The 23862-nt window shown below is 37.6% G+C and overlaps 2 protein-coding genes across 2 annotated transcripts; both read left to right on the top strand.

Annotated features, from left to right (window-relative positions):
- The first annotated feature begins 10065 nt into the window (after positions 1 to 10065).
- LOC120432732 (hepatic lectin-like) lies at positions 10066 to 13302 on the top strand. The gene is made up of 7 exons (XM_039606154.1): positions 10066 to 10135; positions 11286 to 11366; positions 11588 to 11701; positions 11892 to 11960; positions 12483 to 12634; positions 12745 to 12869; positions 12958 to 13302. Exons 1-7 carry the CDS (start codon positions 10072 to 10074, stop codon positions 13133 to 13135), a joined length of 783 nt encoding a protein of 260 aa, XP_039462088.1. The 5' UTR covers positions 10066 to 10071; the 3' UTR covers positions 13136 to 13302.
- A 4513-nt stretch (positions 13303 to 17815) lies between these two features.
- On the top strand, positions 17816 to 21951 carry LOC120435541 (hepatic lectin-like). Its single transcript, XM_039605323.1, has 7 exons — positions 17816 to 17846; positions 19771 to 19836; positions 20314 to 20427; positions 20608 to 20676; positions 20870 to 21021; positions 21136 to 21260; positions 21350 to 21951. The coding sequence occupies exons 1-7, from the start codon at positions 17816 to 17818 to the stop codon at positions 21525 to 21527; spliced, it is 735 nt and encodes a 244-aa protein (XP_039461257.1). The 3' UTR covers positions 21528 to 21951.
- Positions 21952 to 23862: the final 1911 nt, after the last annotated feature.

Here is a 23862-nt window from a genome sequence, read left to right as displayed (position 1 = left end):
TGGAACTAAAAAACTACGGGTGTTAAAAAAAGACTCCATAACAAAAAGGTTTTTTAAATACAAACGCAAAAGTCAGACAGTTAAAGTTTGACCACAGGGGGGCAGTATTTCCATGCCTGTATTCCTTTTTTCACTGAGTAAACAAGTTTGAAATCAAGCCTCAAATAAATGAAATAAAAATGGACAAAACGTCAAATGTTACCCAAATTTAAATCAATTATTCTTACACAACCTGACTGTGGATGAAGCCTCCTCCAATTCCTTTAAAATTCTAAAAAAAACCCACTTTGTTCTTCGGACTTCTTCAGAGTCTGAAGTCAGGATCTTTAATACCCCCCAAAAGCAACGCAGATTACAACTTGAAAATAGAAAGATGAAGAAGGAGCTTCAGCCAGATATAAGGAATCATAATGAGATGTGCAAAGTGTAAATTGGAATAAAACATCATCTGTGGATTAATAAGAACACCTTGGAGCCAGGGTTTTATTTAGTCAATACATGATGATTTTTGCCCCTCTCTTAATTAACCAAGTAACAGAACTTTTACGATAAAGCTGTAAAACAGTGTTGTTGGTGTGCTGACAACTTTTGACGTCTGAAGTGAAAATGAAACAAATCAAAGACCTTTTTTAGAAAATGATCACACACACACACACACACACACACACACACACACACACACACAGAGACACACGTGTTTCTAAGAAAAATAAAAACTGTTATTATTGTGTCTACAATAAGAGGAAACAGAAAACTGAAAAAACCTCTTCCCCATTCTTTAAACTGAGCCTTGAATACAGCTGCTCTTTCTGAAAGCCTGAACAAAGGAGTGAGGAAACATGTACAATCAGTCTTCATGCTTATCTGTCTAAAAATTATTTAAAGCAATATCTCTAAAGAAATATTTTTCTCCAGTTTTTTTAAAAGACTGAGTAAAATATGAAGTTTTAGACAGCCAGTTGGACTAACTTACTGAAGTCTTATCACAATGAGTTGACCACAGAGCTAAATGGAAGGTAAGAATATTAATGGACATTAAATCAACAGGAATGTGAATGTTACGTCCCCAGGCTAGTCTAGGGGTTAGGAGGGACTAACATAAAGGTAAATAGTGAAGGAGGAGCCAAGATGGCAGTTTAAAAGGTTTATTTCTTGCTAGAAATTCTAGTTCAGTTCTAGTTCAGACTGAGGGTTAACTTTAGGGAGAGCCAAGGCCAAAATAACAAACAAAACATCGCTGATATGAAAATAAAAGGAACTTACTTAAATCCAAAGAAAACAAAATATACAACCTATAACCATAACCTACCTAACAACACATAAACAGGATAAAACAGGGAATCAAAACAAAAGGCAGCTCTCCCCTACAGGCAGTCTGAACATGGAAACACAAAAAAAGGAACATACAAGTCAAAAAGGCATGCAAGCCTGCACAGGTATGGCAATCAAAAAGGCCAAAGGGCCCAGAAACACAGCTCCACAAGCATTATATAGTACTCTGCTGATTGGCAATTAGGCGGATTCTGTGAGCAGCATCCAATCAGGACAGAGGAGGTGGAGCCTAGACAGAACATAAGGCATTAGTTCACAGAAGAAAACCAACATCCTCATGGGTGATGTAACAGTGAAGAAAAAGGAGCTTCGGTGAGATCTGAGTGGTCATCAGAAAGAAAGAAAGAAAAGCCTACTATAAGAACACCATAAGAAATGTGTTGTACTTATAGCAGAAAATGTCAGTGTTGTGATTTGTCAATACATAATGATATTGACAAATTGATACATATTTAATTCTAGATGAGTGGTAAAATAACAAAACTTGAATCTTATCTATGTTGGCTTATTTATTTTATTTTATTTATTTATTTTTAGAAAGAGGGGCAATACATATTAATGAACATTTTAATAAATGTAAATATGCCAGATTATAGCCTTGGGCTAATTTCCATCTGCAGACCCTCTGGCAGGTTGGTGTTAAACACAAGTTAGTAAAAACATACAGAGACACTATTTACAGGTCATGTGACAAGGACAAAAACAGTCATCACATTATACTAGAACAAACAAATGACAAGAAGAGTGGACACAGAGGACAGTATAGATAACAATAACGGAAACACATCAATTATATTGCACAAACCCAAGTATTGCACATGCCCTGACTGTCGTGATATTGCGTTCACCCATTGCACTAACGGTTGTTTCCCTTTTTGTAATACACTAACTCTTTTTCCCGTCCAATATAAAGCATGGTTATTAAACATGATCACATGTTTGTGTGTTCCTCAGCCGCCCTTTTAAGTGACTCTTAAAGATGGGTAGACTTGTACTTTCCCTCACTGACAGTGGAAGACTATTCCAGAAGCTCACTCCCTGATATGACAGAGCATTCTGTGAAAAGGTGGTCCGCCTGAATGTCAATTCACAATCACCTCTAACAGTGGCTCGAGTCAGTCGAGACCCGGCAACACTGCCAGACTTTTGTTTAATAAAATCACTCATTGGTGGAGGCGCCAGACCATGTATAACTTTGGATATTAGACAGGCAGATTTAAATAATTTGAAATTAGTAAAATTTAAAAACTTGTATTTATCTAAAATTTGACAATGGTGATATGAAAAAGGTTTTTTGTCTAATATTTTCAATGCTCTTTTGTAGCATACTTCGATTGGCCCAATAGCAGCAGAGCTCGTATAGGACCAACTTGTAATACAATATTCAATATGAGCCAGTATCATAGAATGCAGGAATGTAATCGCTGCTGTGTCTGTTAATGATGTGCGGATATGTCTAAAGTTCTGTATATTAACATTTACAGTTTTCACTACTTTTTAATGTGTTTTTAAAAGTTGATAATTTAGAGTCTAGTAGCACTCCCAAATACTTAAATTCCTCAACATTAATTAATTCTTGTGCACCCAAGCAAACTTTTACTGCAGCCACGGTTGTTTTAGGTTTACTAAAAAACATTGATACGGTCTTTTTAAAATTAAGGCACAGGCATGAGTCATTCAGCCATTTTTGTAAATCATGCAATGCCAGTGAAAGCTGATGGGCTGCATCATCAGCAGTTCTGGCTTGCGTAAAAATTACCGTATCATCAGCATACATAATCGTGTCCACATTTTTGCACACATTAGGCAAGTCATTTACATAAAGTGAAAATAACAGGGGGCCTAGAATTGAACCCTGGGGGACACCTTGCGTACAGTAAAGATAGGGTGACTTGCTATTCTTTATTTGCACGCATTGTTTTCTATCTGATAGATAAGATTTATCCATTTAACAGTGTGATTACTAAAGTTAAATGTCGACAGTGTAGACAAGAGGTTAAGATGATTCACAGTGTCAAACGCACGCTTGAAATCAAGAAAACCAGCTGCAACATAACTGCTCTTGTCTAAGTAAGATTTCACTCTCTCAACAAAAACACAGACAGCCATTTCAGTTGAATGAAGAGTGCAAAATCCGAATTGCATAGGGTGCAAATCTGGATTGGAGTCATTAAGATGTTTGATGATAGAATTAGCAATCTTTGAAAAGATAGGGAGTATGCTAATAGGTCGATAATTAGCAGGGTCTGTTTTATCACCCGATTTATAAATTGATGTAACTTTTGCCACCTTCCAACTCAGAGGAACGACTGCCTGCGTGATTGATAAATTAATAAGATGGGTCACAGGCACCAAAAGACAAGATTTATAATGCTTCAAGAAATTGGTATCAAATCCAAACTCATCCCTTGCTTTAGAACTTCTTAATTTAGAGATTATATTTTCTACTTCATTTTCTATAATTTTCTGAATATTGAACTTTGAATCTAGAGAAGAAACATCCTCTTTGGTGTCGGTATTCCCAATATTTTGTTGAGGGTCACAAGAATTAGAAAACAATTGTCCAATTTCATTAATGGTACTTTGGAAAAAATCATTTAATTTAGTAGCTAGGCTAAGAGGCTCTGATACCAGTTCATTGGCAAATTTAAGTAAATTTGATTTACTTTTCATGACTAAAATGAGGTGAAGGAGAACAAAATGAGGAACTGATTATTTTGATATGTGATGTTTCAAGATGCTTTCACTCGATACACGAGGTTTCCCTTTGGTCCTGTTGGCAGCTGTAGTTATCATAGTTTTAAGCCTGAGTAGTGTATCTGCACTCAAACACACTACCTTGTGTTTTAAGATTGAATTAAAGATATTTCCATGTTAAAAATATTATTGTGACAAACTATAATTGCAGATTTCTTCTTTTCTTCAGGAGAAAATGTTTATTGTGTTTTTATTGAGATGATGTCAGAAAAGCTGGTGTTTCCGCTTTCTGAGTCTTATATTACAGAGGTGTTCATATTATTTTGTCCACCTTCGGCGCTTTTCTGAATCATCTCTTTTTCTTGCTGAAGCGATTCTCAGTTCAAAGTCCTGACTCTCAAGATGACCACAGAGAGAGCAGTCCTGGTAGTTCTCTGTGCTCTCCTTCCAGCAGCAGTGATTGTTATTTACCAGTTCTGTGGGCGTGTGGCTTTCCTCAAACATCGACACCCTTGCTGTGAATATTATTTTTACCACTATAGATCTTGTTGATGCTAAAGAATCTGCATGCACAGAAAAACTAATACATAATTACATAAACAAATAATGTGACATTTCTTGTCATTGTGTTTGTTATTTTTCATATTCCAATGAAGGCTTTAAGTGTTTCAGAGTGATCACATGATAGGAAATAAAAAACCTTCACAATAAAAAAGGAAATGACAAAGACACACATACTAAACACAGATACAGAAAGATGCACACTAAACATGATATCTGTGATATCAGGATTCACCATGGTAACAGGTAAAAATAGAGCAGCACCACCGTTTTAATCCAGTGAATATGTTTCATTGTTGACTGTGATGTTTATCTTCAAGAACAGAGAGATGAAAATAGTCATTATCCTGTTGCATGACTTAAATTGGGCCAAGCTTTTATGTTGTAATAAAAAAAAAACGTCATGAATCACGAAATGAGCAGCCAGCCAAGAAACAACAGAAACCATTAAATAGTAAAGACTGGCCCTGGATATGCAAGCTGTCCAGGCTTGGACAGCTTGCATATCCAGGAGTTGGATAAGGTTTTTGCCCGAGTGATGGGTGTAGGATGATCAGCATGCTGATAATGTTCTGCATTTTGAGAATACACAGGATTTCCAAGGAACTCAAAATTCTCTCAAAATGATGGTCTTGATTGAGTTGAATAGTAAGTAAGTAAGATTTATTTATATAGAACTTTTTAAGACAAGAAACTATAACAAAGTGCTTCACATGAAAATGTAAAAGCATATCAAACAAACAATATAACAATATAAAGGTACAATATAAAAGTACAAAAGCATATCAAATATCAAATAAAACAACATATTACACATGAACATTACCCAAATGCCTGTCTAAACAGATGTGTTTTAAGCTGTTTTTTAAAAGAAGCCACAGCGCGGGGGAGGTAAACTGTTCCACAGTATTGGAGCTAGGGTTTGAAAAGTGCAGTCCCCTTTCATTTTCAAATGGGTCCGTGGAATAGATAGCAGACCACTATCAGTGGATCTAAGAATCCACTTTGGAGAGTAGGGTTGGAGAAGCTCATTGATATAGGTCTCACTTCACCTCTTCTTACATAAATGTAAAAGTGAGGATTTTAAACTTATATCTGTACTCAACCGGAAGCCAGTGTAAGGATTTTAACAATGGAGTGATATGGGAGAAGTTATTACTGTTAGAAGCCTTGCTGCAGCATTTTGGACTGCTTGGAGGGGATTTAAGGAAGCCTTACACAGACAGGAAAAGAGTGCGTTACAATAGTCTAACCAGGAGGAGATGAAGGCGTGGACAAGCACCTCCAGTTCAGCTTTGGAGACAACAGTCCTAAGTTTGGCAATATTTCTTAAATGAAAGAAGCAGGAGCAGGTCACAGATTTAATATGAGCATCAAAGGACAGAGACTGATCAAAGATTATCCCAAGATTCCGAGCAGTAGCTTTTATTGATGATGAAAAAGGACCCAGATGTTGACTACTTTGGGGCTTGATACTCTCTGGAGCAAGAATTAAGCACTCAGTCTTGTCTGTGTTCAGCTGCAGAAAATTGTTTGTCATCCAAACATTAATTTCCTTAAGACAGTCTATTAGAGTGATTAATTTGTCTAATTCCCTAGGTTTAAAACAGATGTATAATTGGATATCGTCTGCATACAGATGGTAGGAAATAGTCTTGAAACTGCTAATGATACGGCATAAAGGCAGAATGTATAATGAAAATAACAGGGGGCTTAAAACCGAACTTTGTGGGACTCCACATGAAAATTTAGCTACATCTGACCGGAAGTTTCCCACTGAAACTAAGAGTGTTCTATCTACCAGAAATGAGGTAAACCACTTTAGGACAGATCCAGATATCCCTACCATATGATTTAAGCGATGGATTAGGATCTGATGGTCAACGGTATCAAAGGCTGAGGTAAGGTCCAGAAGAACAAGGACTGAACAATCACCCCTGTCCGCGGCCATCAAAAGGTCATTTGTGACTTTCAGGAGAGCTTCTTCTGTGGAGTGTAACTTTCTAAAACCAGATTGAAAGTTATCAAGAATATTATACTTCTCCAGGGCTTTCTTTACTTGTGACCAAATGACTTTTTCTAAAATTTTACAGATGAAAGGAAGTTTTGAGATGGGCCTGTAGCTTGACTGAAGTGTCGGATCCAAGTTATGCTTTATCAGCAGAGGTTGGATAACCTCCTGTTTGAAGCAGCTAGCAGGGAACAGTATATCAGCGTGACCACAGAGGGCCCAATGGTATCAAAAATGTTACAAAATAAAGAAGTAGGTAGGACATCAGCTGGACTCGTTGAGGGTTTCATTTGGGTCAGTATTTCCGATAGATCTTTTAAAGAAACTGGGTGGAAGGAATTCATAATTATGGAGTGTGGAAGATCATGGTTGAAGGGGTTATCTAAAGGAGTTATGTTACCTCTTAGGCCACTAATCTTATCTTGAAGAAAATCTTAAAAAGTCACTACAGTCCTTATCGGAAAAGACAGGTGTACACGGCGTTGGGGGGGAGACGATGCTACTCACTGTATTGAAGACAACTTTAGGATTTATTTTTCCTACTGCAAGTAGTTTAGAGAAATAAGTGGCTCTTGAGTCTTTCACCATGTCATTAAAGGAAGAGAACAGTTCTTTTAAGTTGAGCTTATGAACCTCAAGTTTTGTGGTTTTCCACAGGCGCTCAGTTTTGCGGCACATTCGCCTAAATCTGCGGATAGCTTCTGTGAACCAGGGTGGGGATTTAACAGCGCTGCCTTTCCTGATTTTAAGAGGAGCCACTTTATCTAGAATTGTTATCAAACAACTCCACAAATTCCTCCACTACAGAGTCGGTAAATAATCGTGAATGTTTCACATGAACAGAGGGCGGAGTGTCACAACTAAAAGAGAAATCAAATAACAGATATTCATGATCTCTAATAAAAATGTCCCTACAACAACTTGGATCCATATCCAGACCCAGAATAAAATCAGATCCAGGGTGTGGCCACCGCTGTGTGTTGACTAAGTCACATGTTGGGCAAAATTAAAAGAATCTAAGAGAGTGAGAAAATCAGAAGCAGCATGGCATGAACTGTCATCAACATGGAAATTAAAATCCCCCAGCAGAAGGATTCTTTCCAGCTTGATGGTGGAGGATCGAAAGTCCCCAAACTCCACTAAGAAACTCCTAGCTAGTCCCAGTGGCTTATAGATTAAGATGACATAGAGGGGATAAGTCCTATTAATCTTCATCATCTGAATCTCAAAAGAGTGAAAAGAAGGGGTCTTCACCAGACGACAGACAAATGAGCTTCTAGCAATAACAGCCAGCCCACCTCCACGTCCTGAAAGACGCAGTGTGGTTAGACAAATACAGTCTCCTGGGCACAGTTCATTAAAATGAACAAACTCCATATTCCGCTGCCAAGTTTCGGTTAGGAACACAAAATCCCAGTTATTCTTAATAAAAAGGTCATTGAGGACAAATGCCTTATTTGAGATGGAACGACAGTTTAATAGGGTCATCTTAATTGGCGGGGCTGGAGCATCTCTGTTTCCATCCTGAGGGGCTTGGTGCAGGTTTGCCCTGCACACTCCTCTGGACTTCTTACCATTTATCATAAGCCGTGGGACAATGTGATCGTCACTCACATGGTCTGGGAAAACTGGTCTCAGACACGACATCCTGACGAAGCCGTGCATTTAGTTAGAGGTCTGTCTTAGCTAAAACATCCAACGCCAGGAGCCCCGAGCAGGACGCTAAATTAATAGTAATCTCATCCACAGACAACAGCAGAATAGGTAATGCAACACAAAACAGAAGAATAGAGAGTTTGACAGTGGCATTGCCAATCACAGGCGCCATCTTGCTTACTGCTTCAGTCCCCAGGAGCACCAGAGTACTCTCCGGGGAATAGTGAGATGGTAATGATCCTGATGAAATGTTCTGTGACCACTGCATATGCTATTGGGTTGTCTGGGTTGCATGATGCCGAATCATCCACAAACACCTCTGGAGTAGAGCTAGCCAGTGGTGTGTCCTGTAGGTCAGGTTAGGAGGAACAGATATCAGAAAGCTGCTATAAAATCCTGTGGTTCACCATCTGCTTCTGTGTGGAGAAGTGAGGCTGGGTTTAGCATATCACATCTTTTACTGTGAAATGTAGCCTTTCGTTAATACGATGAGATAACATAACATATGAGCAGCTAATAAATACTTCCTTTTCAGCTGTTGCTACTGCTTGCAGGTAGAGGACAGCCTGATGGTATTTGTAATTCCTCTGGCTGCTGTATATAAACAGAGCTCCAGTATCCACCTTTTTCATCTGTCTGGGTGAATGGTTTATCAGGATATAATAATGCTAAAGTTGGTGCAGTCTGTAGTGCAAATTTTAAGTCATGGAAAGCTTTCTCTGCATCATCAGTCTGCTGTAATCTATACAAATAGTTGTGATTCTGCCAAACCTCTTAAATTAAAGCAGAAACATGTGCAGTTTAATCACATATAGATTGGTGGATTTATTATCTGTCATCATATGCATCATTTTTCAAATACTCATGGACCTAACTGTACAGCTATGATTAAAGCAGTTAAAGCAGGCATGGTGATGTAGTAGTTATCACAGTGGCCTCACAGCAAGAAAGTTTATTCTCCCAGCTGGCTGAGATCTTTCTGTCTGGGGTTTCTCTGTGCAGGCGTGATCTTTCTGTTCTTGGTTTTTGTTTGCTGTGTGCCACAGAACCTACTGTAAAATATATAAAATAATTTTAAACTTCTTTTTTTATTACTAGATTAGACCTGCAGATTGACCAAAATTTTGGACAAATGTCATCAAATACCAGCCCCTGGTGACTTACAGTGTCACCAGGTATCAGCAGATAAAATGGCATTTATGGAAGATTAGTGGGAGAGAGACCCTGGCAACCCTTTACCTCTGCAACAAAGCACACACACACACACACACACACACACACACACACACAACTATATAGGATAGAAAGAGAAAGCAAAAGGAGGAAGAGAGAGAGAAAGAAAGAGATGGGTGAGTCGGCTCAGGAGGACAGGGAGACCATATCATTTATTTTATGAGATAAACCAATGAGGTACAAGCAGTAGGACAGCAGATGCCTGATTATTGTATCTTTGTCTGTTATTTAGCTTATTATCTTTCCTTAGTTTGATCAAAAATCAAGTTACGACTCCTTAATAACACTCACAGTGCATCTAATCAAGAACTTCCTCTGAAACCATTAAAAAGAAAAATCATCTCGTCAATGTCATCTTTGTTATGGAAAATTTTTTATTTATTTTATTCACACAAAAAAGGAAGTAGAGCATTTTTAATAACCACGAGTTAAAAAAAAAGAAGTCAGATATTGTGGAACAGTTCTTTGTAAAGCCCTCCCCATTTGTCTATTTGAGAGGAAGGTTTTTTTTAAATTTTCCATTTTGTCTGTGTCTTGTGAAACGTCTATTTCAGACTCACCGATGGTCACACAGCAGTAAAATGCCTGAAGCTGAAATAGTTTATTCTGATGTCAAATTTAAAAGAGGGACGGGGGAAACCAATGGTGAGTTGGTTTATTCACGTACTTATGAGTTATATTTAACACACATACATCTTAATATTATTGGCTTTTTAATACTTCGTAATTTGACTAATGGCTTAATCACCCTGTACTTCAATGCAATTTCAATGTATTTTTTTTTTTATTACAATTATATATATTATATTTATGTCCAAAACTTTAACATAGATACACTAGAACAATAGGGTAAGAAGTTAGGTTTTTACAGGAAACAAAGAAAGGATTACACTGTGAGTAACGTTAAGTACAACATAAGTAACTTAAGTAGTGTTTAATTTCATGGTACATTTATGTCGAAAAACACACAGTATTAACATTAGTAAGTATGCTGTACTGTATGGGGGTGCAGGCTATATTGCTCCTGCCTTTTTATATCTTTATATTTTCACATCTTTATTTAATGTTCATTATGTTGATGTGGATGATGGATGTTCAGTTATTTAGCTGTACTTTTATTATATCAATATAAATGTGAGAAGGACTGTTCACTCTTTGTAACTTAAAAGAAAAAATAAATGCCATCAAAATGTGTAGGCCTATGTGCTCTTTTAATGATGGAGCCAAGTCTAACTTTTTTTCCTTCCACATTCACTGCTCAAACAGAACATTGACAATAAACTGTTTTAAATCACTACTGTATGCCTGCCTGTACATAAAGTGGGGGAAAAGGAAAAGAACATGCAACATGCACATCAGCTCGAGCATAAAAGGACAAAAGTGGGGCCATGTTCTGAAATGCGCAGCATATTTATGATGTAGGATGTGGAAATGCTCTTTCTTTTTCTGCAAAAATACCATGAAATTAAGAACTACTTAAAATTATTTACACTTTATTGTAAATGTACTAACGCCATACTTAATTTTTTTTTTACAGAATAATTATTTCTTTGTTTGTTGGTAAAAAACGTGACTCGTTACATCCTTTATTCTATTGTACCTAAGTATGTAAATAAAATTACACTGTAATTTAAAAAATACGTCAAAATTAAATTTCATTAATGAGGAATTATGTCATTAGGATCTAAGGACCTTTAATACCTTTGAATTTAGTGTGAATATCAAACTTATATTTTATCACAAGTTAACAGAAATTCACATGATACTGAGTAGCAACCCCCGTTTTACATCGTAGGGCCAGAGCCAGTTTCCTCTTTGGCTGACTTGACTTACTCAGACATCAGGATCTCAAAGACATCTTCAGCAGAGCTGCCTGGTAGGTAAAGAGCAGTAATGAGCAGTTCTTGTCTCCGGGTTACAATTTTCTCCCTGTGCTTAGTTTTTTCCTCCTATCTCAGCCCAGGATTTTATTTCAAAAGCTTCATTTCAATTCATGATTATTTAAATAGCACCAAAACAGTAGCCTCAAGGAACTTTATACTAAAGGCAGGGATGTCGATCTCACATCTGATATATGTGTTCCATTTGAATGTTTAGAGGCCTCTCAACAAACTGTGAAGAGCACAAGGTCAAAGGTCACCCCAGAGAGAGTGGCCCTGTTGGTTCTCAGTGCTCTTCTGGCTGCTGCTGTTGTTGCCCTCTGTGTTACCAGTGAGTGTGCACAATTTTCTGAGTAATTTTTTTTTTTTTTTCAGTAATGTTTGCAGCAGAACTAAAACTAATTTAAGAACAATTCATCGATGATTTGACTTCAGTTAGAGTTTTCTTTTGTTCTGCAAAAAAAGCCCTAAAGACTAAATAACTAATAAAAATCTAATCTACATTTCCTTTATGGTACAAGAAAGAGACTCTGAAACAAAACCATGCAGCACGGTGCAGCCTACATGTCCACAACCTCCTGAAGTTACAGGTAAATAAGTTATGGATTTAATCTTTTAAACATTTGTGTCCTCTGATGAGGGGGGTTAGGGGTCCCAACTCTCGATTGTGGCTCAAGAGTTGGGAGTTTGCCTTGTAATCGGAAGGTTGCCGGTTTGAGCCCCAGCTTGGACAGTCTCGGTCGTTGTGTCCTTAGGCACGACACTTCACCCGTTTCCTACTGGTGGTGGTCAGAGGGCCCAGTGGCACCAGTGTCCAGCAGCCTCACCTCTGTCAGTGCGCCCCAGGGTGGCTGTGGCTACAATGTAGCTTGCCATCACTAGTGTGTGAATGGGTGGATGACTGGACTTTGGGGTCCTTAGGGACTAGTAAAGCGGTATATAAATGCAGGCCATTCACCATTTTACCATGATTAAAGAAACACTGATGGACACAGAAACAGTAACTTTGTTTGTACCTGCAGGACAGAAGGAGCTTCCTGCTGCCTTCAAATCACACAGACATGAACAGTTTCTTCCACCTGACTGAAGTCTTTGCTTTAATATCTTCAAAGGTGATCCATGTTCTAAATGTGAAGAAGGCTGGGAGCAACATGGAGGAAAGTGCTATTACTTCTCTACCAATAAATCATCCTGGAACGAGAGCAGAGATGACTGTAGAGCTAAAGGAGGAGACCTGGTTAAGATAGACAGCAGAGAGGAGCAGGTATAAAAAACTGCTGCAAGTTTTGGCTCTCACATATTTAACCACATCTTTACATTTCTTCAGCAGAGAAAAGTGTCACAAAATACTTTTGATCAACTTTTCCTGTTTAGGAATTCCTGGGGAAAAAAGTGAGAGGCATGATGACGGCTCATGAAGACAAGTTCTGGATCGGACTGACAGACTCAGCAGAGCAGGGCAGATGGTTGTGGGTGGACGGATCACCACTGAACAAAAGGTTTGATTGATGTGGAAAAAAATCCCATTTCTAAAATTAAAGTTAGCAACGTTTACTGAGCCAATTCTTTTTGATCTTCATCTCCTAGTTTATCTTATTGGAACGACAATGAGCCGGACAACTGGCCCGAGGACGACTGTGTAATGATGGGTGAAAAAGGTGATCGTTACCTGAAGAGTTGGTCTGATACATCCTGCAAAGTGTCTCGCAGAAGTATTTGTGAGAAACCAGCAGTAAAAGGACAGAATAAAACTGTATGTGTCTGAAATTCAGCTGTAAAACTGTACAGGAAACAGGATACTGTGTGATTCTTTATTTTCTATGTGACAAACATTTAAAAATCACTTAGCAAATGTTTTGTAGAAGAAACTGAAACATACTAACATAAATCTGAGTTCTATTTTTATGATATGTGTTTATTGAGGTAATTTGTTTCTGCAGCAGTGTTTACATCTGTGAAATATTAAAATATTGTTCCTTATTTTTCCTTATTTTTTCTTTGAAGAATTAAAAAAAAAGTCAAAGCTCACACCAATGTGTGTGGTGCCAAGAATCAGATAATGTGTTACTTCATTTATTGACCTCAAAATGACAAAATGTAAATGTTATGTTCCAGAGGGTCTTGGGGTTAGGGCGTAAGATTTAATGAAAACAATTAGAAAACAATTGGGGTAAAAGAATGAGTTGGAGGCCAAGGTTAACAGGTTATCTCTGAAAGGAAATTTAAAAAGTAAGAGTCTAACAACTACCATCGAGTCCGATGCACATCTGTCGAAAAACACACTTTCTGGATTCCCTCCCCAGCAGGAGCATCAGGATGACGAGCGGTCCTCCTCTTGCATCCACAGACAGCCTTGAATGGTCTAACTCAGGGTTCGGCAACCCGCCGCTCCGGAGCCGCATGCGGCTCTTTAGTCCTTATACTGCGGCTCCGGGTGGTTTGGGAAAATAAATTAGAAGTATTTAGCTGAAGCGCATTTTATTTGTCTTTAGTTCTTTTTTTTAAAACTTGTAGTTCTATATTGGAAGATTGTTGTGATTTTGAAATATAAAAATAAAATTATATTTTATTATTTTTTTCATCGCTCAAAATAAGCGTCACACTCGGGGAAGCCGGTGTACCCACCGAAACGCCGTGCATTTATCGAGACTTTCAATCCCAGGTAGGCCAATTATGGATCTTCGGATCCACATTATGTCGGCAGCTGTTCTCAACCGTGAACTATGTTAAAAACAAACACCGCTCACGCCTCACAGATGACAGCTTACAGTCCTGCGTAAAGATGAAAGCCCCGATTTGCAGACGCTGTGAGCAGAGGTTCAGGACCAGAAGTCTCATTGTCAGTGGCGGGTCTAGAAAATTTTTGTTGGGGGGGCCAGGTAGGGGCACAGATTTAGAAAAGGGTGGCAGATGTAATTGGCAGATAATGTTAAAAAAGAACTTTCTACCAACCGTTAACCATAATTCAATAACCCTGTAAACCTAATAACCAAATGCGCTTTTGACTCTCATTAGAATGAGGTTTTAACCACTACGGTGCAAAGTTTTTAGATACTGCGTTGATAAAGTACAAGAGATACAATCAGTGCTTTGTCAGTGTTTATTCAGCATTCAAGGACAGCAATATTTGCATAGTATTTTTACTGACATATAATGCACATATGTTTTGGGCAAAAACATTTTTGAATATTAAAATACGAACATTTTTAACATACAATTGGCAAATTAGCCAATGCCAATGCAAAACTTTACCTGCCTTTTGAAAAAAAGAAGATAATCTTCTCACAAACTGGTGTTTGATTTTGAAACAGGAAAAAAGTGGGGAAACAAATGAAAAGACTAACATTTGAATGAAACCTGAGAGCAAGTAAATACTTTCTATGCTGCCTTATGATAAACTTTGGTAATATTGATGTATAAAGAACAACACTGGCTGATGATGAAATACAGTCAGCTGGCATGGTGACACTGCCAGTATTAACCTGCAGGGCTGGACTGGGACAAAAAATTGGGCATTTTGACCAGAGACCGGCCCACCAGGTATTAAAGCCATAAAGCCTTTGAATGAAAACAAACGCTGTTGTGACAGTGATGTACACTGTCTTGTTTGTATATGTATGATTTCTATACATTTGACATCAGATAAAATCTTTGTTAGCAAGATTCAGATAATTATTTAATAAAAGCTAGATATTTTAAATGAGAATAAGAAAGAAAAGTATTTCTTTGTGCCCCCCTCTCCCTGTTAATGCCCTACCTGGCCCCCTGGCATAACTTTGCTAGACCCGCCCCTGCACAGTTACCAGCTGTCAGCTACTTAGAAAAGGATCCTGGTGTTATTTGTCTCTCAGAAACAGTTCATAACTTCCCTTCAACTCATTCATGTCACCTAAAAGGTAAACCTGTTTCTCCATCAGCTGTTCAGCTCTGATGATTCAGTAAGGACATCTCCTGGTTTCATCTGCATGTTTCCCTCTCACCACATATCCAAACTGATATCATGACCAGCAGCTTTACAGCTGTGGCTCCAGCAAACATCAGCTGATACTAGAAATTAATATTAAATAAATTCTAACAACAGCTGATCAAGCTTAAACGTGCTGCTGTTGTTTAGCGCGACATCCGGCGGTTTCCTCTTTCTGGCGCAACGTGGGCGATAAACAAACAAAAGAGAAAAGCCGATCAGCTGATCATTGATCAGTTTCATGATTGAAGTAGCAACAGGAGAGGGAGGGGGAGAGAATGAGAGAAGAAGAGACAGCTGACAGCGTAAAGACAGAATAACTCCAGCTTTGTGTCTTTTTCATTATAGCTGAAGTCCGGGACAAACTGCGTCTCTTCTCAGCTCAATACGAAACGCGTAATATTTTCTCTGAATGAGGGACCATTCCATTTTTTAAGGAGCCGTTGGCAACTCTAATAACTAACCTTATGAATAAAATAAAGTTCACTATCAGTAACATCATAGCACCCACCCAGCTGTATAGAAACTCCGTCATGCTAGCTGGTACACAGTACGAGTTATTGTAACTGACTGTAAAAAGTCAGCACAACGAAAATAAACTATATCTGACCCAGATAGACTGCAGGTCATAACTTCTTACCTGAAGTTCAGTTCACCTGACACTCGGACCGCAGCGACCGCCTCGGGTCTCTCCTCCTGCCTCCCTTTTCCTCATCCACCTGCTGGCCTGTGGAAGCTCCGTCATAGCCACCACCAAACAACTGAGTTATTTTTACACATCGGCCAGCATCTGGCCAATCCACCACCTCTCACTGTTCATGCCGTTACAATAAATAAATAAATAAATAAGTCATCAGCCCACCGAGCAAATGCCCGGTATGCCCGATGGCCAGTCCAGCTGCTAACCTGCAACCAAATCTGCAGCTCCATACAGCAACGTTACGACTTGGATTATATCTTATAACTCATAATTCTTATGCTAGCTCCCCCCAGTAGCCTACTGTCTGAAATATTCGACGGTTGCAAGAATTCTTTAAGTGTTATTTTTTCCTTGGTATTATAATTTCACCGAAGTTTACTAAACACAACAAACTTAATATTACTTACCGGGACATTTGCTACGGTGATGCTCATAGTGCAGAAGCCGATGCTGCATTCACTTACACTCGGATATCTGAGCTTCACTGTGAAAACATGATCGTACATTTGATATTTGATTGGATTTTATTGTTTTAGCTTCGGGGTGGCACCTGGGGTGGCCAGTCCGGTTGGGGGGGGGCAGCCACCCCGCTGGACACGTCACTGCTCATTGTAAACATATCACGGCAGACCCGACGATGTTTGCATGAACGTGCTTTTCAGCATCTCTATATTGACCACTTTTCACACACGGTTGCTGTACGCATACAGCCGGCTGTAGCTTTTCAGCTCACAGCCCGACATATACCAACAACAGCAGAGAGAGCACAGACTTTAAGGCGGCGAGGCGTCATTGCGGGTGCAGCTCAGGTGCGTCCGACTCCCATTCAGCGGCACTGCAGACCACGCCCCGCCACACACATTAACAAGGTAAAATAGATATTTAGGCAGAATTTTGCAAATATCTATTTTTTTTTTAGCGGCATAGTGCTTTTTTTCCAATTACTTTTTAAAAGGGTGGCGGCTCACAACAGTTTTTGTTTGCTACATGGATCATTTTAGTTCAGCTGGGTGTCTTTCCTTTTGTTATATTTCTTTAAGAGTTCAAAATGTGTTAATTACATAAATAAAATGTAATTTTCTCTGTAGCACTTCATGGATTTCATAAGCAACACACCTTAGTTGCTCTGTGGATTCTTTTAAAAAGCAGTTAAAAACTTTTCTGTTCAAACAAGCCTATTGTTGATCTAGTATTTTATATTCTTTACATTATTTACATTTGATCTTTTACATTGTGTATAATGTCTATTTATTGTATTGTTTATTTTAATATTTGTGTACAGCGCTTTGTGACTGCCTGTCTGTGAAAAGCGCTTAATAAATAAACTTTACTTACTTACTTTAGTTGTTTACACAAAGCACAAAGGTAAAAAAAACAATATACACAGTGTTATCTTCAATTTAGATTTCAAAAAGTATTTGCAGCTCCCAGTGTTTTCTTTTGCATGGAAACAAGTGGCCCTTTGGGTGTTAAAGGTTGCAGACCCCTGGTCTAACTGCTGCCTTTGCCCTTCTCCACTTCCTCTCTAAAAGGTGCACCTGTAATTATGTGGGCAGAGAGAGGTAAACAAATCCAAAGGGGAAGAGAGAGAGAGAGAGAGAGACTGCTGCCGTAACAAAAATAAATCTATTAGATTAGTTTTATTTGTTCAAGCATGGATAAATCCACCCAATCTTCTCTGCTCTCGTGTTTATCTAAAGAGTAAAAGACATAATTTAGAATTTATTTATTTGTTTATTCAGAAACAACTGGAGTAACTCTGGTCATCTTGAAGCCTCAGCATGAGCAACTATCTACAGAGGAACATAAAAGGTAAGTACATGGATGCAAATATATAAGGCAATAAGAAAATAACTTAAATTTAAATCATGAAGAAGTAGAAAGAGTTTAAGATTCAAAAAGATCCATGTGGTCAGACAAGCATCAGTTTGAACAAAAGAAAGAAAGACAACCATTTAAACAGTTGCCTGAGGTATCAAGACAGAACAAAATGAGGAAGTGACCATGACCATGTGTGACATTTTAACATGTGGTTAGCTGATACCAAATGTCTGATGTTTCCTGTTGGTTTAAAGTGTTTGTGTCTGTCACATATGGCAGCATGAGAAACTTCTATCGTCTTCTGTCTAATCTAACTACATTACAGTGTGTTAGAAACATGTATTTTATAAACATTCATTTAAAGCGTCTGCTCTTAAGCAATCAGAATATGATATTTTGTTTATGTAAGTAGTATGCCATACTCCATTAAATGACGTGAAACTGTCCCACAATTACCAGTTAACAATATAAACCTGAGGCTACAGCCCCACACACCAACACAGATCTTCATCCTAATGAGGACACACATACGATCTTTCTTTTCATATGGCAACACCAATGACAAAAGAAGCTAACAACACAAACCCAAAATGCAAAGCAGCCCAAAGAGACTTTAAAGCTACACAAACATTCAATTGTTTTCATTTTCAGAAAGACATTTTCAAAAAGTTCAGCATCTGATTCAAATCAGATGTTCAAAATTATCTTAATGTCACCCAACATTGACTTAGTTGTTAGTAAGGTAAAAGAAAACATGAACTAGGAGTAGTCATTAGAAAACTAACACTTATTTATGAACTGGGATCATCATAGTCCTGGAGTTTGACATGTTTGCTGTGTAAAATTCTTAGTTTAAGTTCATGTTTAGGTTTTCTGCTGTAATTATTTTACGTTTTGTAGTGTTTCGAGTTTTCTGTGAATACTCAGTATTTCATTTTTCACTGGGCCTGTTCAGCCTTCTCATGTTTGTTCTTTGTGGTTTCCTTGGTTCAGATGGATATAAAAATGAGATACAGGAAACAGACAAACTATAAACTCTAACAAAGACTAAGCTCATCATGATAAAAATAGCTACCCTTACCTGCATTAGGATGACATTTATAGCATTTTTTAAATGTTCACATATTTAAAGTGCGTGAAATGTGTGAAATCACACATTCTTCTGTTTGACAGGAAGATGTGTTTATGTTGCTTTACACTTTCTGAGTCACTGATAGTCACACAGAAGTAAAAAATCTGAAACTGAAGTCTTGTACTTCTGTACTGTGAAACTGAAAAGATTTTAAAAGACAAGTGAGGGAAACTAATGGTGGGTCTATTCATCAGTATGAATTACATATCCCTAAGAATTTTCTTTTTTGGCTCAGTGATTCTAAAGTTTTCACAATTTGCAGGTTTATTCTATAAGACGGTATTGAAATAGGAGGAGATCAAACAATTAGTTACAATAAATTCAGTAGAGATCAAAAGAATTCAAATCACAAGCCTTTTGTTCTTATCAACCCAGCCACAGTGCATATAACCAAGAGCATTTGTTATTTATTGTGTGTACATCAAAAAGGAAGTGAAGGGTGGGATTTTGTGGAGCAGTGGTTTATGAAACCCTCCCCTTTCATCTGTTTAACAGGAAGTTTTTTTATGTCTACATCTCGTTAAACTGTCTTTGACTGACTGAAGGTCACAAAGCAGTAAAATGTACTGAACTCTATCGTAGCCTTTAGATGGAAGAGGGAGGCCAACAGTGAGTCTTGTCTACTTATTTATGAGTGATACATATCAGATATATAAGAAAATTCTCCTTTTACACTTCTTTATGTTGAAGCTAGTCTTCTTGTGAATTAAAGCCGTTATCAGCAGCAAACAGTAATTCACTTCAAAGTAAACAGTAATTTCTGGCTTGATGTTTTTGCTGCAGAGGCTTACACCACTCATGCAGAATTAGGGATCTCAAAGTCTCAGCTGTCCACAAAGGAGCTGCCTGGTAGGTAAAGAGCAGTAATGAGACATTATTGTCTATTGTTTACTTTTTCTGTGCTTGGTTTCATCTACCTATCTAAGCCAAAGAAGTTATTTAAAAAGCTTTAATTGAGCTGAATTCAATTCTATTTATGTTTGTTTACATAGTCACAGAAGACAAGAACTGTTACCTCAAACCACTTTATACTATTTTAGTATTTGTACTGTTTAATCCTACAGTATTCAACGACAAAATAACAAAGGAGATTCATAATATCAAGAGTTTCATTGGCCAGTTAAGTAATTAGTTTGCATGATGTTTGATGAAGATTTGGTAGAAATATTATAACAGAATACAAACGGCAAACACAAATAAGTTATCATATTATTATCTGCACAAAGTAACGAAGAATTCAATCATGTGTTCATATTCTTGTATCCACAACCTGCACATATTCATGCTCACATCTTTGTGATATATGTGTTCCATTTGAATGTTTAGAGGCCTCTCAACAAACTGTGAAGAGCACAAGGTCAAAGGTCACCCCAGAGAGAGTGGCCCTGTTGGTTCTCAGTGCTCTTCTGGCTGCTGCTGTTGTTGCCCTCTGTGTTACCAGTGAGTGTGTGAATTTTCTGATTAAAAATAAATTTTTCCAGTAATGTTTGCAGGAAAACTAAAACTAATTTAAGAACAATTCATTTGACTTGAGTTAGAGTTTTGTTGTGTTCTGCAAAAAAAGCCCTAAAGACTAAATAATTAATAAAAATCTAATCTACATTTCCTTTATGATACAAGAAAGAGACTCTGAAGAAAAACCATGCAGCACGGTGCAGCCTACATGTCCACAACCTCCTGAAGTTACAGGTAAATAAGTTATGGATTTAATCTTTTAAACATTTGTGTCCTCTGATGATGATTAAAGAAACACTGATGGACACAGAAACAGTAACTTAGTTTGTACCTGCAGGACAGAAGGAGCTTCCTGCTGCCTTCAAATCATACAGACATGAACAGTTTCTTCCACCTGACTAAAGTCTTTGCTTTAATATCTTCAAAGGTGAGCCATGTTCTAAATGTGAAGAAGGCTGGGAGCAACATGGAGGAAAGTGCTATTACTTCTCTACCAGTAAATCATCCTGGAACAAGAGCAGAGATGAGTGTAGAGCTAAAGGAGGAGACCTGGTTAAAATAGACAGCAGAGAGGAGCAGGTATTTTAAAAAAGCTGCTGCAAGTTTTGGTTCTCACATATTTAACCACATCTTTACATTTCTTCAGCAGAGAAAAGTGTCACAAAATACTTTTGATCAACTTTTCCTGTTTAGGAATTCCTGGGGAAAAAAGTGAGACGCATAATGACGGATCATGAAGACAAGTTCTGGATCGGACTGACAGACTCAGCAGAGCAGGGCAGATGGTTGTGGGTGGACGGATCACCACTGAACAAAAGGTTTGATTGATGTGGAAAAAAAATCCCATTTTCAAAATTAAAGTTAGCAACGTTTACTGAGCCAATTCTTTTTGATCTTCATCTCCTAGTTTATCTTATTGGAACTACTATGAGCCGGACAACTGGACAGAGGACAACTGTGTACTGATGGGTGAAAAAGGTGATCGTTACCTGAAGAGTTGGTCTGATACATCCTGCAAAGTGTCTCACAGAAGTATTTGTGAGAAACCAGCAGCAAAAGGACAGAATAAAATTTTATGTGTCTGAAATTCAGCTGTAAAACTGTACAGGAAACAGGATACTGTGTGATTCTTTATTTTCTATGTGACAAACATTTAAAAATCACTTAGCAAATGTTTTGTAGAAGAAACTGAAACATACTAACACAAATCTGAGTTATATTTTTATTAAATGTGTTTATTGAGGTAATTTGTTTCTGCAGCAGTGTTTACATCTGTGAAATATTAAAATATTGTTCCTTATTTTTCCTTGTCTTTTCTTTTAAGAATTTATATTTATATATTCAACTGTTGGTGTGTGCTGCCGTAGCCTCGGGTTTATATTGTTTAAATATAAATCTGAGTTTTAAATGTCAGTGTTTTAAATATTTCATTCACACATGTTTTCAGATAGTGTAGAGGAGGATTTTTCAGTATGTGCATTGAGAAGTTTCACTGGACACTGTGATATTTTTTTTCTTACTGTAGAATCTGTTTCAACTAAGGAAACTATAACCGGACTGAATGCCTAAAATATGAGTCAATTAAAGGCTAAAATCAAAATAAAAAAATTGTAATCTAACCACAAATGGACATGTATAATTATTCAGCAACAAGGAGCCAGGAAACCCACACATGGGATGATTGCAATACGTTGACATGTATGTTTCTAGAAACGCACACTTACAATAAAAATGAATAAAAATCATTATATACACAGATAACCTGTTAGTCCATTTATTGACTCTTGGGGTTAAGAGGTAACATTTAATTAGACAACATAGTAAACAATTGAAGTGAAAGAATGAGTCGGACGTCAAGGTTAATTTAAACAACAAAAAAACAAGATTATTTCAAACCTTCAAACTAACTGGAGCTCAAAAAAATCTCCAATCTGGAGATTTGTCCCTTCACAGGAAAACAGAAAGAAGATGGTGAAGGAAAGTAACTCTAGCAGGAAATTTTTAAAAGTCTAACAATCGAGTCCGCTGTACATCTTTTGCAAAAAACACACTGTGTGGACTCCCTCCCTAGCAGGCGTAATATGATCATGAGCGGTCCTCATCTTGCATCCAAACACAGCATGCACACTCCCTCAAATGGTCTCATTGCCACCGTTGCCCCAAGAAATCATTTATTAATTTTTTTTATTCAGATACAGCTGGACTAACTCTGGTCATCTTGAAGCCTCAGCATGAGCAACTATCCGCAGAGCAACATAAAAGGTAAGTATATACTTGTAAATGTATAAAGTAATAAGAAAATAACTTAAAGGTAAATCACAAGGAAGTAGTTAAAGTTTCAAAAAGATTTGTGTGATCAGACAAGCATCAGTTTGAACAAAAGAAAGAAAGACAACCATTTAAGCACGTGCCTGAGGTATCAAGACAGAAATAAATGAGGAAGTGACCATGTGTGAAATTTTACTATGTGGTTAGCTGATACCAAATGTCTGATGTTTCCTGTTGGTTTAAAGTGTTTGTGTCTGTCACATATGGCTGTGAGAAACTTCTACAACATTTAAATCCTCTTCTATCTGATCTAACTACACTACACTGTGGTAGAAACATGTATTTTATAAACATATATTTAAAGCATTGGCCCTTAAGATATCCCCAATGTTTAGAGACAGAATTAAGGATACTGAGGACAATTTCTGGATTGGATTCTCAGACTCAGAGTAAGAGGGCTGATGATTGTCTCTGGATTTTTCACTATTGGAAATCCTATTTGAATGGTGAAACACATTTTTCCTCAATAGCTGTATCAGCATTAGTTCATAGTTTTATTTTGTAGAGAGGAAGCTACATGGACAGTTGAGATGGGATTAATCATGATGGTTGGGACTGTGAAAGTAGCTGGATCAAAGGGGGAGATCAAGGCCTCAAATGCTAGTTTCACATATCTCATGGTTCTGGGTCGTTGATCCAGTGCTTTGTATTTATGAACTTCTTGATTAATTTTTATGGTGTTTCTAGAGTGACTCATATTTCCTAGTTTAGTCTTTCTTATATTTATTAGTTTTTCTCATTTTTCTCCCTGTGGTTTTGGTTTAGTTCCCTTAGTGTTTTCGTTCCCTGTGTGCTGTCTGCAGTGTTTCCTGTGTTTGTCAGTCTTGTTGTCATGTCCCGTCTATTATAGTCTTCGTCTCTGCATTCTGTCTTTTGCACACTCCTTAGTCTCCCTCGCCCTCTGTGTGTCTCTCTCCCACATTTTCCCTCAATCAAAATTTAACAAATGGTTAAATTAGTCAATAAAATTGATCAAAATGTAATCTGTAACCTCAGCACAAAAACAAAAAAAAATTATTTGGTTTATTTACAAGGAAGGAAAGAAGAATTAGTTATTCAAAGATAAGCTATAGGATTGTACTTCAGGTCTCA

Source organism: Oreochromis aureus, linkage group 22 (assembly GCF_013358895.1).
Source record: "Oreochromis aureus strain Israel breed Guangdong linkage group 22, ZZ_aureus, whole genome shotgun sequence".
Classification (NCBI taxonomy): Eukaryota; Metazoa; Chordata; class Actinopteri; order Cichliformes; family Cichlidae; genus Oreochromis; species Oreochromis aureus.
Note: the sequence above shows the minus strand (reverse complement) of the source record. Positions and strands in the feature narration are given on the sequence as shown.

What these genes read in the sequence shown, in the direction of transcription:
- LOC120432732 (XM_039606154.1), top strand. Translation starts at nt 10,072, where the DNA reads ATGCCTGAAGCTGAAATAGTTTATTCTGATGTCAAATTTAAAAGAGGG. An exon ending in AGGGACGGGGGAAACCAATG is followed by an intron (nt 10,136 to 11,285) that starts GTGAGTTGGTTT and finishes TTTACATCGTAG; the next exon opens with GGCCAGAGCCAGTTTCCTCT. An exon ending in GGATCACCACTGAACAAAAG is followed by an intron (nt 12,870 to 12,957) that starts GTTTGATTGATG and finishes TTCATCTCCTAG; the next exon opens with TTTATCTTATTGGAACGACA.
- LOC120435541 (XM_039605323.1), top strand. Translation starts at nt 17,816, where the DNA reads ATGAGCAACTATCTACAGAGGAACATAAAAG. An exon ending in ACAACCTCCTGAAGTTACAG is followed by an intron (nt 20,677 to 20,869) that starts GTAAATAAGTTA and finishes ATATCTTCAAAG; the next exon opens with GTGAGCCATGTTCTAAATGT. An exon ending in TAGACAGCAGAGAGGAGCAG is followed by an intron (nt 21,022 to 21,135) that starts GTATTTTAAAAA and finishes TTTCCTGTTTAG; the next exon opens with GAATTCCTGGGGAAAAAAGT.